The sequence below is a fragment of the Thermobia domestica genome, chromosome 4 (assembly GCF_964235325.1).
Source record: "Thermobia domestica chromosome 4, izTheDome1.hap1.1, whole genome shotgun sequence".
Lineage (NCBI taxonomy): Eukaryota > Metazoa > Arthropoda > Insecta > Zygentoma > Lepismatidae > Thermobia > Thermobia domestica.
In genome coordinates this window covers 22,829,182-22,848,350 of record NC_137457.1, presented here as the reverse complement: position 1 = coordinate 22,848,350, position 19,169 = coordinate 22,829,182, and the positions used below count along the sequence as shown (strand labels likewise).

Here is a 19,169-nt window from a genome sequence, read left to right as displayed (position 1 = left end):
TGTGGGTGCGAGTAAGAGTATTAAGAAAGAAAGAGATTGTTCTTTTTTTCTTTCTTTTTTCTTTTTTAATATTCATCTGCTTAGCCGAATTGTTAGAGCACAAAAATAATTCTTATCTGAAGTTCCCAGTTGCACCTCAGCCACATCACTGACGTTCGAATCACCTGAAGCAATTTTCTGATCAACACTTTTACCATTTGCTTGGGTTTCCATATTTTTTTTTTTTTTACAGCATTGCATTTTTTGTAATGATTCTTCATTCTTTGAAGTAAACCAACTATTTATTTTCTACACGTTTTGCAACGAGCTCGTATGGTCGTTTACTTATCTGATGGAGTTTGAGTTACTTTAATAAATTTGCTCCAAATGATGTCCTTTTTTCTTCCTGTTAAAACTCACGTTAAACGATTCCAAGTTGTACGGAGACTGAGAACCAACATGTACTGTACAGGGGCGGATCCAGGACCGACTTCTGGGGGGGGGCGGTGGGTTGTCATACTGCTACTTTTAAGGGCTCCAAACTTTGAGATGGGTTTTATATATGTATATAAAATAAGAAAGTTTCCTCTCCTGGGGGGGGGAGATCGCCCCCTGGATCCGCCCCTGGTACTGTATCAACGAATGCCTGCGATATTTCAACTTCAGAACTGCAATTTAGCAAATAATAATAATAATTTATTTGTTTTCTGAATACAACATAAAAATTTGTTTCCATGATAATTATTTCATTTATTTTTAATATAAGTTCTGCAAGTAATCCAACCTTCGACCAACACTGTCTCGCAAGTTAACTGAGAAGCATTTAAACAATACAATATACGTTAAAAACAAGGGAGAAAAAGAGACAAAATAAATTGAAGATCAGCACATTGACCTGCTGTAGCCACGAGAAGTCAAAACATTCACATGGAAAGAAAATAGAGGTCTAAATAGGGAGGACTTTTTGACAATTTTCTTTCTCTGGCAGATTTTATTTTACAAAAATAAAATAAAATAAAAATGAACATATGCTTAAAAGAAGTCATAAAAAATACTCGTGTTTGAAACAAAATGTTTGAAACGCATACAAAATTTGTTTTAAACAAAATCAATTGTTTAAAACAAGTTTTAATTATTTGTTTTAAACAAAACAACTCTGCTTTTAATTGTGTAATAGGATCCACTGCCATAACTTCTCTAAGTTAGTTCTCCAGTAAAACTGTAATTCAAACGTGTTTCGTGTGTGCGAAGTAGGAAGAAAAAGACGTACCTCCATTCCAACTATTAGATATTTCTGTTATTATCGAAGTTTGTTTGGTGCCTATTGAGTCTTTCTCGTTTTAGTGTTACAGTGTAACGATTTTGTAAAGCAGATAATTTGATGAAAACAAAATTAAGACACCGATGAAGCATAAAAAACAACTTGAACTAGTTATAATTGTAATTTAGAATCATAGTTCTATTATTTCACTATTATTTCACTATAGATATTTTATAATCTATATATTAAAATGCCAGGTTTATATGTTTGTGGTCAAGAAAAGTTTGTATGTTTGTCTCCAATCCTTTCGACAATGAGATCTCGAAAACCATAAGTGCTAGAAACGCGCCATTTTTCGCTGGTCGATTCCAAATTTTGTGTACATTGTTCAGTTCTAGTTAAATATTTAAAAATGGCCGTTATTTCTTTATTACGTTTTTAGGGGTACACTGAAAGTGTTGATTTTTTTTAAAATCATCGTATTCTGGGAGTTGTACATTCCAACACCACACTTTTGTATACGGGGCTAGTATATCTCTCCTACGTTTGTTTCATTGCCAAATGATAACGAGAAACGAAAGATAACAATTTCTCAGTCTGACATGAATCTTTATTACTTGGAGTATTTTGCCCAATGAACACCATATATCACTGACATCATAATTAATTGTGTGTGTAATATATTTGCTTATTACATACTGCATGCAAGAGGAAAGAAAACATGAATTAGAAACTCCAACCGGAAGAAAGTTTAGATCTTGCGAGATATTGAAAAAATAATCGGAAAAATGTTTCCTTTATAGTTACCCTTACCGATTTTTACCAAGATGTCTTTCACTTGTGTCTGTAAAGGGACAGGTACAGATATTATAAGGAATGACATAGATTCACGGCTGATAGATGTGGCAAGAAAAAAAGTAGTATGCATACGAGAGCTGATCCACGATATTCGTCACTTCTTCAGATGAGCATTCTTAACAACTACCCAATCTCAGTACAATATTAAAATATGGAATTATTTGATATTTGGCTAATTTATCTATGTCCTTAATGAATACTTAAGATTATCCTATAAAACTAGTACACATACGATTTACTTGGATTTTAATAAAGCTTTTGACAAAATAAATCATAGTATACTTTTAAATAAATTATCATCATATGGATTAACTAAACGTTTTTTAAAAAACTTAATTAAATGGTAGTTATCCAGAAGGAAATGTTATGCCCAATACATACAATGAAAATCATCAGAATATGTTGCTACGTCGGGAGCACCTCAAGGATCAAATCTGGGTACATTATTTTTTCTATTGTATATTAATGACTTAGAATTCTTAATAAAACATTCCAAATACCCTATGTATGCAGATGAATTTTATCAACAAAATTTAAAGTTTCTGAAGATGGTTTGTAGAGAATTCCATGAACATGCTAATCAAAGAATTTCTTTTGTAATTCAATTTTATTTCTGTATTTTCTTCTAAACTTGATCGAAAATAAATATATACATATTTACAAATAAAGAGAATTAAAAGTTATTTTCATATATTAATTCTTACAAAAAATATAATATATACCACCCTATATCATAAGTACAAAGTAAAGTATTTACAATGTATATACAAGTAATTGAAAGAGGAATTAAAGTGTAACTATACAATATCTACACGTATATACAAATTCTTTGTACGTTATTGTATACATCTATGCAAAATACTAAAAGTCGATTTATCATAACCATAGGAGAAAAGGACATCCCGAGAGGGTTTATGAAAATATTCTAAGTACCTAGGTATTTCTTCAATTCGAATTCAGTTCTCAATCAGATATAATACCTTGTATCCTTCAATACACTATCAGAAAAGTTAATTTTGGATATATATATATATATGGAGTTAATTTTGAATGCCCTGTGTACGTCAGTGGTTTACACAGAATTTCATCACGGGAGAGGTTCAGGGACTCAATCTGACAGCTCTTCAGGACGAGCATGAATTTTTATATATAGGAACAAAGTCTTATAGTAGGAACAATATAGTCTTAGTAATAAATGTTTATTTTCCATAATATTTTACTGAAGGAGCGGGGTTTAAACCCCGAATCCTTCTTTTATGAGTCACTGGTCTACTCTAAAAACGAATGGAACTGTACCTTTAAACTAGGATTCAAATTTAGAACTACATGTTTCAAAGGCAATGTACCGATTGTATTACTGGGGCCTGTAATAACACTAACATTAATGGTTCCTAGTGTTGTAGTAGTTTTGCGTTTCTTTTCAACACCAAGACGGTAAGAGACATGAACCTGTAGTTGAAGTGGAATCCAAACATCGTAATGCGTTCAATGCTTTCTCACCGGAATCGGACCTGGGAGCAAATGCACCAAACGTGCATGCTATAGTTACCTGATCTTAAGGCGTTTATATAATTAGATTGCGTGACTTCTTTCGGTCAATTCCTACATTTGCCTGATTGACTTAGAACATTCAGAATTATCTACACAAAGGATGGCATCCTACCTCTAGGTTATGTTGCTGGAAGGCTACCTACAGCCTACTCTAGAAGTTTTGAAATATACACTAATTATCCTCAAGGCATGGATATTTTTCTTGTTTTATCATGTCTGGACACACAATAATGGTGCCGTGTATGACAACCCATTGGAAGAGCAGGATATAGCGCGTATCCACCCTGCAATTGAGGTGATGCAGGACTTCTTGGGAGCAACTTCTCTGTACTTTCTGATAATATTGGCATTGTGTTATTTCTTGGGATACATTCTGCATTGTTAACATCACCGAAGTTGGTGCAAATAAATTTCTTCCCACTTGGTGACACATGAACTTTCACTTCCTGAGTATTGCTGTTTACTGTCATATCAGGGACAACGTATCGGATTGAATTGATTGATGGATACCGCTGGTAAAGAGTTGGAGAGCGTGAAACGTCAATGACGTCATACGTCACATTATCGAAACGTCGATGTTTTGACGGACTTGGCGAATGGCTTCTACTTTTGGGCTTTAAATCGTCTTTTGCTTGTCGCTTTTTCATCCTTCGTCGACGTCTTCGTCTAATTTGCAACAAACAATAAGTTATACTTCCACCAATAAGAATCAAAGTACCGATAACAATGCAAGCAGACATTAGCCAAGGAAATACTCTTCCTTTCTGATTGTTGACCTGAGTTTCATTGTCCTCCCGTTCAACAACAATTGTTACATTTTTGAACACACGAGTTGAACCATCGGTTGCAACGCAGGAATATTCGCCAGAACAAAAACGGCTAACTCTTGAAATAGTTAAGTTGGACCATGAAGGATCACTGAAACTTGAAGATATTGTAAAGGATTCTTTACCTGGCAACACTTTGGTAGCATTCGTAACTGGTTTACCATGAAAGAACCAGATTATTTCCGGAGCCTGAACGTTAGACGTTACTTTACAGTGCAAGGTAACATTTTCGGACTCTACATTTAGAACACTGTCTTCCAACACTTCAACATGGAGTCCACAAACGAAATGTTTATTTGCTACCAGATTTGCCCAAGAAACTTCTCTAAGTCGAGGTGGCTCCGAACAATGCATTGAATTGAGCGGAGCTTCCTCACCTCTCATGCTCCAACCTAGAAACCAAGCCCACAGCGGAAGTAGATGGCAGTCACATCGCCAAGGATTGTCCTTAAGATTAATCTTATTTAAGTAGTGAAGATGTTTCACCGTATCCACACTCATATAACGCAAATGGTTTCTGCTGAGATCAAGACTTTTCAAGCGAGTGATGTGTTGAAGATGCTTAGGTTTGATGTGTTCTAATTGACAACCAGACAAATCTAAAATGCGTAATGATGCAACATAGGAGAACAAATCGTCTGAAATACCTAACAAAGGATTATCAGACAAATACAATTCCGTAAGGTTTTCATTGTCTACAAAGGTACTTGGGGCAAAATGTTTAATAGAGTTCTTAGACAGATCAAGCACTGTTAACTGTTTCAATCCAATAAAAGATTCTTGGTGTAACACTTGCAAACCATTCGAAGATATATTTAGTGTTTGCAGTCCTTGAGCACCAGAAGAAATAAAAATCCTACTTTCTAGCTTGATTATTCTATTGTGAGATAAGTCCATTACTGTTACATTCGCACTGATGTTTCTAGGCACTTCAGTCAGATGAGAATAATTACACTTGAATGTCACTATGTTTGTTGTAGCACTTGATTCACAACAGCACTCGTCCATTGTCCTTGTACAAATGGAACTTTGTGCTAACATTAGCAACAGAAATAATATCACACGGGCCATGTTGTTTCCTCTTGAGGAGTTACGAAGCATCCAGCTAAGTGTGTGATACATTTTGCAGATCATTCGATTCTGTAAGAAAAAGAAACCAAATATTAGTTACATGATATATAATTCGTAAATGTAAAATACTTAATTCATAAGCTTTAAATGATTAATAAATGTTGCTTAAATCTACCTGTGTTTAAATTTTAAGAAGAAGAAGAAGAAGTTTATTAGAGTATGTTTGTTTTTACTTGGCATACTTCCGCCTAAAGGATGGATCTATCTGCAACGCATTGTTGCCACGCCACGGTTAAGTTGAGAGTTAGAATACCCTAGGTGGCATAGCAAAACGTCACACTGCTCACAAATCACTGTAACACACTGTGGCAACTAAACACTTCAAATACGCGCCAAATAGCAATGTCTTCATTTGATGAGCTCGCTGACAACTAACGTCACCTATACGAGTTAGTCCCACAAGCGACAGTCCTATTAGCGACAGGAACTGTTATCTGTTCTATGAGCGACCGATTCATTTACATTGAGATGATGGAAGATTATATGATTCCCTCATAAAATATGTTTGCCTCTGGCGTTATTAGCGCCTCAACAATCTTGGTATGAAATATGTACGTGCCAGTGATACTGTTTGTAAAATATTTTTTCCCTCTACTGTGAGTGCAAATAAAACTTATTTTAATTTTGAGTTAGATTTGACATAAAACACATCAAATAATTTAACGAGACAACAGAGATATTTCCATGAAAAGTATATTCCTATGTAATTATTGAAAATCCAGTTGTAATATCCCCTTTCTTCAAAACCTCTGTTTTCGGTACTTAATTTGATTCAAATCTAATTACTCACTAAGTACAGTAATATATTTTATTTTCAAAAACTTTCGCCAACTATCTACTTTTCAGACTTCCTAAGGCATGATACTCTTTCTGATTTCTTTCTTATACCATAAACATATTCAATCTAAACTTATGCTCCGTATCATTTTAACATGAAATTTTTAATTATATTAGGATCAGACAAAGGCGGAGGTACTCTAAATATTTAGTTAGTTTTCCCCTTGATATAGTCAGTGTATTCATAGAAATTAATTCAAAAATATAATATTAGTAAAAATATTGTTAATGTAATGAGAGCATTATCACGTATTAAATTCAGGTAGAGCGAAATTTTTCAGAGTACATTTTGATAGGTTCTAAATCACATTAGCATGAAACAAGTTAAAGCAGAGAGAACCTTATCTTCTTACATTATCTTAGTATGAACGAATTGGTGACTTATAGGGCAGTTAACAGATCGAATCGGTCGCTCATAGGACAGTTAACAGTTCCTGTCGCTAAGAGGACTGTCGCAAGTGGGACGACACCACCTATACGACAAAACCAATAAGATTAAAACGTTCACGTGAGTGCTAGCAGAAAACCCTTTAAAGGTCAACCAAGAGCACTGGCGGGAAGTCTGCCAAAATAAAACAAACATAGTCTAAAGAGACGAAACTTTACGAAGACATTCTCGTGTAGATTATTTAGACCTAGGTTAATGTTCCCGTAGATTTTAGTGTCTGATGAAGCCAAAGTATTTTTAGTTGGCGAAACTGTTACATGATATTCAGTGGCGTATTTACGATTTTGTTTCGGGAGGGGTTTTGCTAACTTTCGAAGCCTGGAAGCCCCTCCTAAATACGCCACTGATGATATTAGTTTTATAATAAAAATCACTTTGCTTTGTTCAGTGATTAATTTATTACCTAATCAAATCGTTACGTCTAATTTGCAATTCAGTGTACGATCATCAGCTCAGTTCCGCGAATTATTATTATTATTATTATTATTATTATTATTATTATTATTATTATTATTATTATTATTATTATTATTATTATTATTATTATTATTTTGGAAAATTGTTTCCCTTTTAAACCATGACACTCTCATTCTAGAAAACTATTTATTTCAGTTTAAGAACAATCTGTTAATTTTTTTTTTTTTTAATCTCTCCAACATTGAAGTTTGTAATGTGATGAGTTGAAGAATTGACTAGTTTCTCACAATATACAGTCTTTCTTCGTGTAGTGTTGCCAGAATTTTTTTTAGAGAAAAAAGGAAGATTATTCAATTTTAGGGGGAGGGAAGGAGGATACATAGTTGTTTTCAATAAGTTCCAAGACTACCTCGAAATGATATACTTAATGATGCCAAAAATATATATTAAAACATTCAAAAGTGTCCAGAACTATCATTTCTTATAAAAATATTTCAAAAGTGTCCAGGACTATCATTTCTTATAAAAACATTTTTAAAGTTTCCAGGACTATCATTTCTTGTAAAAAACATTTTAAAAGTATTCAGGTTATCAACACTTATAGAAACATTTTGAAAGTGACCAGGACTATCATTTCTTATAAAAATATTTTTAAAATGTCCAGGACTATCATTTCTTATTAAAATATTTTAAAAATCTCCAGGACTATCATTTCTTATAAAATTAAATATAAACTAATTATTTGCTGAACAAAACTATGTATTTTCATTAAAATTCAACACGTGTTAAAGTTTCAAATAGTTAGTTTATATTTAATTATAACAAAGCAAAGCTTCTTCTTATAAAAATATTTTTAAAATGTCCAGAACTATCATTTCTTATAAAAATATTTTTAAAATGTCCAGAACTATCATTTCTTATAAAAATATTTTTAAAATATTCAGGACTATCATTTCTTATAAAATTAAATATAAACTAATTATTTGCTGAGCAAAACTATATATTTTCATTAAAATTCAACACGTACACGTGTGTAATTTTAATGAAAATATATAGTTTTGCTCAGCAAATAATTAGTTTATATTTAATTATAACAAAGCAAAGCTTCTTCTTATAAAAATATTTTTAAAATGTCCAGGACTATCATATCTTAAAAAAATATTTTAAAAATGTCCAGAACTATAATTTCTTATAAAAATATTTTTAAAATGTCCAGGACTATCATTTCTTATAAAAACATTTTAAAAGTATCCAGAACTATGATTTTTTATAAAAACATTTTGAAAGTGTCCAGGATTAACGTTTCTTTTATTTATTGAAAAACAAAACCGATAGAACCCTTTACAAGGAAAATAAGAACGTATAACGTAAAAAAAGTCCCAGAAAAAGGTAAACAATAAGGAGTCGGACAGCATTAATATTTAAAAGTATTCCAGTTCTTAGATATCTGTAGATTACCTTTCTTGTGACATGTAAAGTGAAATTAAACAATGCAGCATGAAAGACGTCAGCATTTTTGAAGTGTTTATTTTTTAACTTTCTAATAACCTACAATAAGCTCGTGAGTAAGATGCGGATATGAATTTTCTTAAAAAAAAAAAAAAAAAAAAAAAAAACTGCCCTCAACTTTCAGTCACTGGTCATTGTTTGTTCAATGAAATGAACCTATAATAAATATCTAATCACTTCATTTACAATAAAAGAGAGAGAGAGAGAGCGAGAATTTTTATCTAATTGCACTTTGTGTCTCCTGAGTGATCACCTTTCGCCTTTACGTCAATCGTTGTGCTAATATTAAAATTTTTTTTCAATAACTCTATTATGAAAAGTGATTGTCGTAAGTGAATTCGAAGTAGTTTTACCATATTCAACACATGTTACAACATTTATCATCTCGGTAACAACTATCTTGACAGATAAAAAAAATAACATATAACCTTCAAAATACTATTTCGTTGCGAACTTCCTTGCTTTTGTCCACCAACTCGTTTGAAAAGAAAAATTCGCAAAAATAATCCTTGGAAGAGATTGTTATCATGTCATAAGCTTGAAAACTGTTCAAAGGCTTGAGAAAAGTCATTTTTGTACTCAAGAGCCATGACATATCAACCTCAAGTAGAGTTGTTTGAAGCAAGTTGGAGAGAGAGAGAGAGAGAGAGAGAGAGCAGGGGGCAGCTTATAAATAGATATTAGCGCGTCAATTTTATTGCTAATTTAAACAGTCACGTAGCAGACATTTTCCTTGAGTCAGTTTTCTGACATTAATTGGAACGAATCTACTGGTTATTTAACTCAACCGTTCGTTTATCCGGATATTCCTCTGAGATACCTGAAGAATTTTTAACCAAATTTGACATGGTGGTTTCGGGGCGTGCGTTGAGTATCGTAAGGGTAGTACGTCCCGATCGGATATATCATAGAGGAATAATCACCGAAAAACGATGTCCGAGATGCCTGAACCGTAAGGGTAGTACGTCCCGATCGGATATATCATAGAGGAATAATCACCGAAAAACTTGATGTCCGAGATGACCTGAACCGTAAGGGTAGTACGTTCCGATCGGATATATCATAGAGGAATAATCACCGAAAAACTTGATGTCCGAGATGACCTGAACCGTAAGGGTAGTACGTCCCGATCGGATATATCATAGAGGAATAATCACCGAAAAACTTGATGTCCGAGATGCCTGAACCGTAAGGGTAGTACGTCCCGATCGGATATATATTATAGAGGAATAACCACCGAAAAACGATGTCCGAAATACCTGAACCCTAAGGGTAGTACGTCCCGATCGGATATATATTATAGAGGAATAATCACCGAAAAACGATGTCCGAGATGCCTGAACCCTAAGGGTAGTACGTCCCGATCGGATATATATTATAGAGGAATAATCACCGAAAAACGATGTCCGAGATGCCTGAATCCTAAGGGTAGTACGTCCCGATCGGATATATATTATAGAGGAATAATCACCGAAAAACGATGTCCGAGATGCCTGAACCCTAAGGGTAGTACGTCCCGACCGGATATATATTATAGAGGAATAATCACCGAAAAACGATGTCCGAGATGCCTGAACCCTAAGGGTAGTACGTCCCGATCGGATATATATTATAGAGGAATAATCACCGAAAAACGATGTCCGAGATGCCTGAACCCTAAGGGTAGTACGTCCCGATCGGATATATATTATAGAGGAATAATCACCGAAAAACGATGTCCGAGATGCCTGAACCGTAAGGGTAGTACGTCCCGATCGGATATATCATAGAGGAATAATCACCGAAAAACGATGTTCGAGATGCCTGAACCCTAAGGGTAGTACGTCCCGATGTGATATATCATAGAGGAATAATCACCGAAAAAACATGTCCGAGATGTCTGAACCCTAAGGGTAGTACGTCCCGATTGGATATATCATAGAGGAATAATCACCGAAAAACTAGATTTCCGAGTTGCATGAACCATTATTAACCAAATTTGACATGGTGATTTGAGAGCATGGACATATCATTGAGGAATAATCACGGAAAACAGAATACTCACAGACTAAACCTTGGAAAAGCATTTGGCGCGTGAATTATCATGTTAAACAATGGAAAATAGAATTTTCAGTATTAGAAATAAGGCGAAGCCCTTTTCGTTTTGTTCTGCGACACAATTTTTTTCAACTCCATTATGCTTTTCGCTGATATCCCAAATGCAACTATCTGCATGTCGTGTTCGTTCATGAATACAATTTATGCACTAAAAAAAATATGAATAATCGCTTCGTTCCAAATTTGCAATTAACACATACCTAGTTACTAGCTATAGGCACCTGTCATTGCCAGGTTTTAATTGAGAACGTGGATAAATAGGAGGAAGAATAATATTTTCCACAACGCCGTTTCATTACCCGTGTGCTTATCCTTTGCTGTTACGTCAGCCCGCAACATGAAATATATTGCTGGTTGCATACAGACGAGGCGTTCTTTAGAAAACAACCAAAAATTGGGGATAAATTTTCATCCGTCCTGGAATGAAAATTGAGAAAGGGGCTTCGTAGGCAATTAGTATATCAAATGTTGGTGTATCTAGATCACTTTTTTCTATGCGAAACGCAAACGACATACATACATATTTATTATTATTATTATTATTATTATTATTATTATTATTATTATTATTATTATTATTATTATTATTATTATTATTATTATTATTATTATTATTATTATTATTATTATTATTTTATTGGACAGAGCGTGTATGCCACTGTTAGGAGAAGCCGAACCACACTAAAAATGATTTTCTTCTTAACAGTGTGTATTTGTCATATTAAGTACAAAAATAAATAAATAAATAAAATCTTTTCCAGCAGAATATAAGCTATCAGCTGTATCAGATTAGGAAGAAACAACGTACTTTTTAATTCCGTAAACTACACATGAGAATTAATCTTGAAGCATGGCAATTTGTTCAGCGCAATCTCTTGATATTTGTTATCTTTGTATATTATAGTTAGACAAAAATGGTAAGCTTTAGAGTTATTCATAGTTTGGCTTTGTATAAGCGTAGTGTATATTGCCGTCTTGATAGTGTTATATTGAAAAGCTTATGAGGAAATACAACAGTATTAGTTTCATCTTTGTTGGTGGCATGGCCTCGCGTAGCGTAGTCTTGTCTTTGGTGCGAGCGATCCTGAGTTCGAGTCCCAGTGGGAACATTTGGTTGAAAAAGTGTAAAAGCTTTCTTCACCAAGCCATCCTGAGTGAGGTTTCCCAGCGTTTTACTCATTCACACCAGAGAAATCCCGGGATGCTACCTAAATATAGGTCCAGTCCTTTCTTCCTTCCCTTTCCTCGGATAATGGAATTGCCGAGGGACCTCAGTCCTAATGGGCAAGGGGCTAACATGACTATAAATGCCTAAAGCACAGAAATCTAAATTCTAATCCTAATCCTCTTTGTTGTTGGTGGATTATTGTAAAGCATAAATTATTAGGTTTATAAAAATGTTTTTTTCTCGAAAACTACTCATGAGGATTGGAATCAACACATAGTATTTAGTTTAGCTCAATGAGATATATCGATTGATCTGTGTTTGATATTTAAACATTCTTTTTTTTAAATCATTAAATGCTAAAATTAATTCTTGCGTATAATTGAGGAGTCTTGTTTATTCTTTTCGGTTCTTAAATCACTTAAACGATTATACTGTCTCTTTGTTTGAAACATACATTACATATCAGGAGCTTTGGAGCTTTCGTAAGCATCATCGGGTAGACACTTCTGGTATGAGCTAATAGTGACTTTCTAAACGTTTGACTGAAAATTCATCGTTACTTTTTAAAAAATATATATACTTAGTGACACTGGCTTATATTTTAGTATGCTTTTAGTCATATACCAACTAAAATAAACCATTTGCCGTTACAACCCATTTGAGGTCCTGAGCCTGCTCCAACGCCATCTGTCAGCGATTAGCTGCTACCGTGTAAAAGCACAATATACTTTTGATGCCATAGAATATTATATGAGATTTTTGGCAGCACATCTGCTATGAGAAATGCTTCTGTCTAAAACTAGCCTTAGATTCTAGCAACTCTTTCAAGCGATCATTGTTTGCTATTGAAATTCTGTTTGCAATGACAATTAACAAAACACAAGGACAAATATTTAGATTCACACGAAGGAAGGAAGGAAAAAAAAACTATTTAAGCGTTTGACTTGAATTTTGCCCAGCGAACCTACCTGGCGAAAAGCAATGAACAGATGAATAAAGTCATTGAGCCAGGCACGTAGCCAAGAGGTGGGTCCGGCGGGTACGGACCCCCCTTCGAAACCAGAAATAAAAACAAATTAAGGAAGGATGAAACAAAAAGAAACGAGAAAAAGAATCGTTAAAAAAAAAACACACAGCAATCGTTTTGTTACTCTTTCTTATAAGGAGCTTTGTGTGGAGGAAACAGGGGGGGGGCGTTCAAGTTAAAAATGGATATTATTGTAACGGAGCATTTCGAATTCCATCTAGCTCCATGCTAATCCTATGGACTACAAATGACGATCGATAAATGGGTTCGATTAGAGAGACTCTCAGGTAGAACTTAAGAAACTCCCCCAATCACCAATAATATGAACCTGGCAACATAGATTCCAGCTACACTTGTTAAAGAAATTTTCAATTTTGTGGCAACACTAATTCATTTTATAGGATGTCTTTACTGCCAAAACAGATCTCGTTACTATCCTTGACGGCGTTAAACGAAGATAAGAAAAAGAAGACAAAGAGAATCGAATTCTAATGATTTCGGAAGACTTTTTCAATACTTTTAAAAATATTATTTTACTCAAGAATTCTTCATATTTTGTTATTAAAATACTGGCTAACATATCTTCATTTTATTGTTCTAACAAATCAATATCGGTATGATGCCAGTAAAATGGTTTGCATTGTGTGTAACTACAGTATTTAATCCCCCCCCCCATTACGAAATCCTGGCTAAACGAACAAATATAAGTTGTCAGTAAAATAGTTTAGAATGATCGAGCCCCTGGTGTGATAACCACAGTATTTCGTCCCGGACCCAGCCTATTATGAAATCCTGGCTACGTGCCTGATTGAGCTAACATCTTCCTCTCTTGAAGGTCAATAATCTTTCAATTGGCGTGACGCAGAGTTCCACACTTTCCTATTGTGAGACAGGCATTTCATTTCCAAGTAGTTTCTCTTCGCTACATCTCCTATTATTTCGTCTCTATTTTTTTTAATTACAGCATTCTTTTACGTATTTTTTCTTTTGTCATTCCCTCTATAGCTAATAGCGTGATTCCTCTGTGTGGCTTAGTGGTTGAGCGCTTACTTTTCGTGCGTTGAGTCCTTGGTTCGATCCCTGACCAAGTAAGTTTGCGGTGGACATTATCCGTGAATTTTCTCGGGGTACTCTCACGTCTTCCCACATTCTTATTCCTCAATTCTTCCATTATCATTCATTTGCCTTAATCATCGTCTTCTACCATTTCTAACTTCTTTTTCTCCTACCATTTCTATTTTTTCTCCTACCATTTCTAACTTCTTTTTCTCCTACCATTTCTAACTTCTTTTTCTCCTACCATTCTAACTTCTTTTTCTCCTACCATTTCTAACTTCTTTTTCTCCTACTATTTCTAACTTCTTTTTCTCCTACTATTTCTAACTTCTTTTTCTCCTACCATTTCTAACTTCTTTTTCTCCTACCATTTCTAACTTCTTTTTCTCCTACCATTTCTAATTTTTTCTCCTACCATTTCTAACTTCTTTTTCTCCTACCATTTCTAACTTCTTTTTTTTCCTACCATTTCTAACACACTTTTATTTGATATTTTGTCCCATCGTGCCGCGTACTCAGGAGGAATACTTTCCGGGTTTACTTCCCTTCTTGAGCAAGATATTGTGCAAACACAAACATTTACCATATTTAGATGCATAAACACCTGAAATGGTATGAACTTGGGAGTTTGAGCCCTTCCTTTCAATGAAAACCTGCGTATACCACTGCATCCATCTAGTTTACAACATCTTTCTATTTTAACAAAAGAAACACTGACCAAAGCTTAAAACACACTTTATTTTAAATTATAATAACGGTTTCGGATATCTAACATGTTCTTCTTCAGACAATATCGAAAATAAATGAAAATACAGACATATATATAGTTATGGTTATGACAAAGTTTAAATCCTTTAACAGTCATATATATAGTCATTGTTATCAAAACATTTAAATTCTTTTAACAGACTACAGAGACAAATATAGTTATTGTTGTACTCTTTTTCCTCCTATTTGCTGAGACCTTCAGCCAATCCCTAAGTCTTCTTGTTCACTCTCTAACTATCACGTTCCGCCATTTTTGTTTCTAATAAGGGCCTGTTTTATTTTCTTTTTGTCTATGCTATGCAAACTTCCTTACCATAATTCATTAATAAGTAAGCTTCCTGTCCAGTTCATCAGTTTATCTCTTCCTACCTTCTTTACCCAATCTGCTTCTTTCCACTTCCTTATTATCATTCTTTTCTCCATCTCCAATACTTCCGTGTTATCCCAATTAATTCCGTGATTCGTCTCCTTAAAATGTTTATATATGGCATTGGTATCTTTCTTCCTCCTAACATCATCTTCATGTTGTTTTAATCTTTCTTTCACTCTCTTTCTTGTCTCTCCTATATATGATATATCTCAGTCCTTACACCATACCCAGTAGTGATTCCTTCTTCCTCTTCGTTAATCTTTTTAGTTCCTTTTCTATTTTTCTTCTTTATTGATCTTAATAAACTTTCTCCACTCTTTCTATAAGTTCTGACCCCTCCATTCTTCAATAAATTCTTCAGTTTCTCCGTTTCTTCTCCCATACTTTCTATACCATGCCAATTTCCACTCTCATCCTCTTCATTCTTCTTTCTCCCTCTCTTGCCCCTTCTGCGTTCTTCTTCCTTCTCTAACTCCTTCTTGCTGTAATAATTTAAAATAAAGTGTGTATTAAGCTTTGGTCAGTGTTTCTTTGGTTAAAATAATCAATCCAAAGCCATGGATAGTCTTACTATCTTCCTATTGTACCATATTTCGAAAGCTTCCAATCTCAGTTTCTACTCTACTCTTAGAGTCCACTGAACTAAAGTCTACATAAATCTGTGATAAAAAGGCATTATTATTATTATTATTATTATTATTATTATTATTATTATTATTATTATTATTATTATTATTATTATTATTATTATTATTATTATTATTAAGTCTATATTCTGCCTTTTGGCACGTCCTGGGATTAATTAGTTTTCTTTTCTTTTTTAATTTTGGTTTGGCCTGGAGATGATTCTTCCACGTTTCTCGAGATCTTCAGCTTCCTCTTTTAACTCCCAAAATTTTCTTCTGATTTTCCAATCATCGATCAGTTGCTACTCCTCGCTTTCCTACCATCTTTCCTTCTATCGCGATATGAAGAAGACAATTTCTTCGCGAGATCCGTCCAATACAATTGGCCTTCCTACGAAGGATGCAGGCTAAAAGTGTCCTCTTCTCTCCTACCCGTTTTAAAACATCTTCGATTGTTACCTTCTCTGATCTTCTCCATCTTCCTCTAACACACATTTCAAAGCTCTCTAAATATTTTCTCTAACTTTTTTAGTGTCTAACTGTCTGAACCATACAGTCCAATCTTCTATATATATACAGTGGCGGATCCAGGGGGGCTATAAGGGCTATAGCCCTCCCCCTTGACGCTCAGATATACACTGGATAAAATGGGACTCAATTTTGCTTTACACTGGATAAAACGGCAAAATATGGTTTAGCCCCCCCTTGATCATATCCTGGATCCGCCCCTGTATATATATATATATATATATATATATATATATATATATATATATATATATATATATATATAGATAGATAGATAGATAGATAGATAGATAGATAGATAACACCAAATTCTTCCTTAGTCCGATATCAAGCCTGCTAAATATGATTATGAACAAGAAACTGGGAAACATGTTTAGGGCAGGATAAGTTAACGTTTACTGAAATATAGTTTGACAACATATCAGAAAATTAACACAAAATTTAAGTACTTTTACGCGTCTCACAGTCAGCCATGGTATTCATTAACTTTGGACCTAACTTCAGATGTGGTTTAACCCTATTTAAGAAATATGCGGTTACGTAAAAGTATCACGGGAGGAGAAATCTCAAAAAGTACTTGAGCGTGATGTATCAGCAGTAGGAATTAATAGGGGGGGGGGGGAAACGTCGAGTGTTACCTCTGGTGTGAACAAGCAAGCAAGGTTCATACATAAGATAAGGAACAAAAGATAAGAAGAATTCTCCTTGACGAAAATAGACAGTCATTGCAAAAGTAACTGCTACTAAGGTTTCGTAGATGCTGTTATTTAAGGTTGCCAACTCTGGAAAATAAAATTACCGGCACTTCCTTCAAAATTCTCCATGATGATATAGGTCTAAGTGTGAAGTATATCTGTTAGGACCCATTCATGAGAAGCGAATGTACTATCGTGGACAGAAGTGCATTTGCACCTGTATTCTTAGTATATTCACTAATAACCCTAATAATACATTGTGCTTAAAAATGAGAAACTGAAGTCGGTATTGATCTTTTTTTCATTGTATTTACCAGTAATTTCTTTACAATTATCGAATCAGATAAACAAAAGTGTTTTATATGAATCCTTACGTAACAATTTTTGGATTTACAAAATGTAATTTACTCCTTAAACTTCTTACTTTAGCCACTGACGCAAATCCCGTGGGGATGAGGAGGACATGTCTCCTCCAATCTTGGAACTAGGGAGATTGTCCCACCAATAATCCGATTTGAAATGTGTTTTTTTTTGGGGGGGGGGAGAAATGTGATGATTTGTGTCTGATTGCAACAAAGGAAAGTGAGATGAAATTGACATTCCCTCAGAATAAGCCTCAAATCTGCTCGCCTCCCAATGTTGAAGACAACTCTGCTCCCCTGATCCTCCACAACATTGTTTTCAACTTCATAAATATTTTGGACACCGCTTAAAAAAAAAAAAAAAAAAAAATTATGAGGACGGTTTTCCTCGTCCTCTCAATGTAGAAGACAGATTTGCGCTGCTGATTTTAGCTACAGGATATTGCTTTAAGAAGTCCTCAAAAAAGTGGGAAGTTTAAGGAAAATTATCATATGCAGCAGCTATGGACGTTAAACTAAACAACCTAAGAAACATTGTACTAACGAAATGCCTAAGGTTATTTGCAAATAATCGATTATAATTTACATGTATTGTTATATTTATGCCCTACAATTATGATAAATTATTCACTTCTGTCTCTATTGTTGATTCACAAAATCTAATTATTATCAAAGTTCTTATCTCTCATATAAATAAAATAGAGTCTGTTTGAGTGTTTGAATGTCTATGTGTCTGTGTGCGGCCTGAGAACCAGACGAGAGTTAACAAATTTTGGTCAACCGGCCCAGGTCCCAGACCAAGACAAAGCGCTTTAAAAAAAAAAAGAACCAGGAGGGTCCCGAGCAGGTTTGAGCCAGCCCAAAAATGTAGGGGGGCCCGGCTGAAGTTAGGGGGGCCCGATCCAACCATATTATAGTTAATCACCATGTTGTAGTTAATTTGCCAGCCTGCCGTGAAAATTTTAGGGGGGCCCGATCCAACCATATTATAGTTAATCACCATATTATAGTTCATTTGCCAGCCTGGCGTGAAAATTTTAGGGGGGGCAGTCAAAATTTAGGGCCGGCCCCCTAGATCCCCCCTGGATACGGGCCTGGTCCCGAGAGTGTTTAACGGGAGATGTAAAAGTAGTAGAAAATGACCGATATTAATGTCAAGTTCTAAGTTTTCGTGGTTACCGAGATGAATGGGGATTAAACTTCGATCGCATTAACTTTCAAATTCACCCCATTCAGCTGCGGGCCGGGGTTACCGAGGCGGGATACCGAGACATGTAAAAAAAAAATCCAAAATGATCGATATTAGTGTCAAATCCATAGTTTTTGCGGTCGCTAAGATCAATGGTGACATTTCCATTAGCAATGACTTTCAAATTCAGCTATCATTGTACACGGGCCGGGGGTCACCTGCGGGTTACCGAGACATGTAAAAATAATTCGAAATGACCGATAGTAGTATCAAATCCATAGTTTCCGCAGTCGCTGAGATGAATAGTGATATCCTCACAGGCGTTGACTTCCAAATACAGCCCCCATCGGCTGAGGCCAGAGGCGTTAAAATTCCAAAATTCTCAGGGGGCGTTTGCCGGAATATGTATTCCTTTCGTCGTTCAGTTTGCTTACATAGATATTTTATCTGACCCATGCTAAAGCA

The 19,169-nt window shown here is 34.7% G+C and overlaps 1 protein-coding gene across 1 annotated transcript in view; it reads right to left on the bottom strand.

Moving 5' to 3' along the window:
• Positions 1–2,705: 2,705 nt before the first annotated feature.
• LOC145683764 (uncharacterized) overlaps positions 2,706–19,169 on the bottom strand; it is a 29,965-nt gene continuing 13,501 nt past the window's right edge. The window contains exon 2 of the mRNA XM_081755325.1: positions 2,706–5,616. Coding sequence (XP_081611451.1) covers positions 3,832–5,610 — 1,779 coding nt within the window. The 5' untranslated portion in view covers positions 5,611–5,616 and the 3' untranslated portion in view covers positions 2,706–3,831. The remainder of the gene's footprint in view (positions 5,617–19,169) is intronic.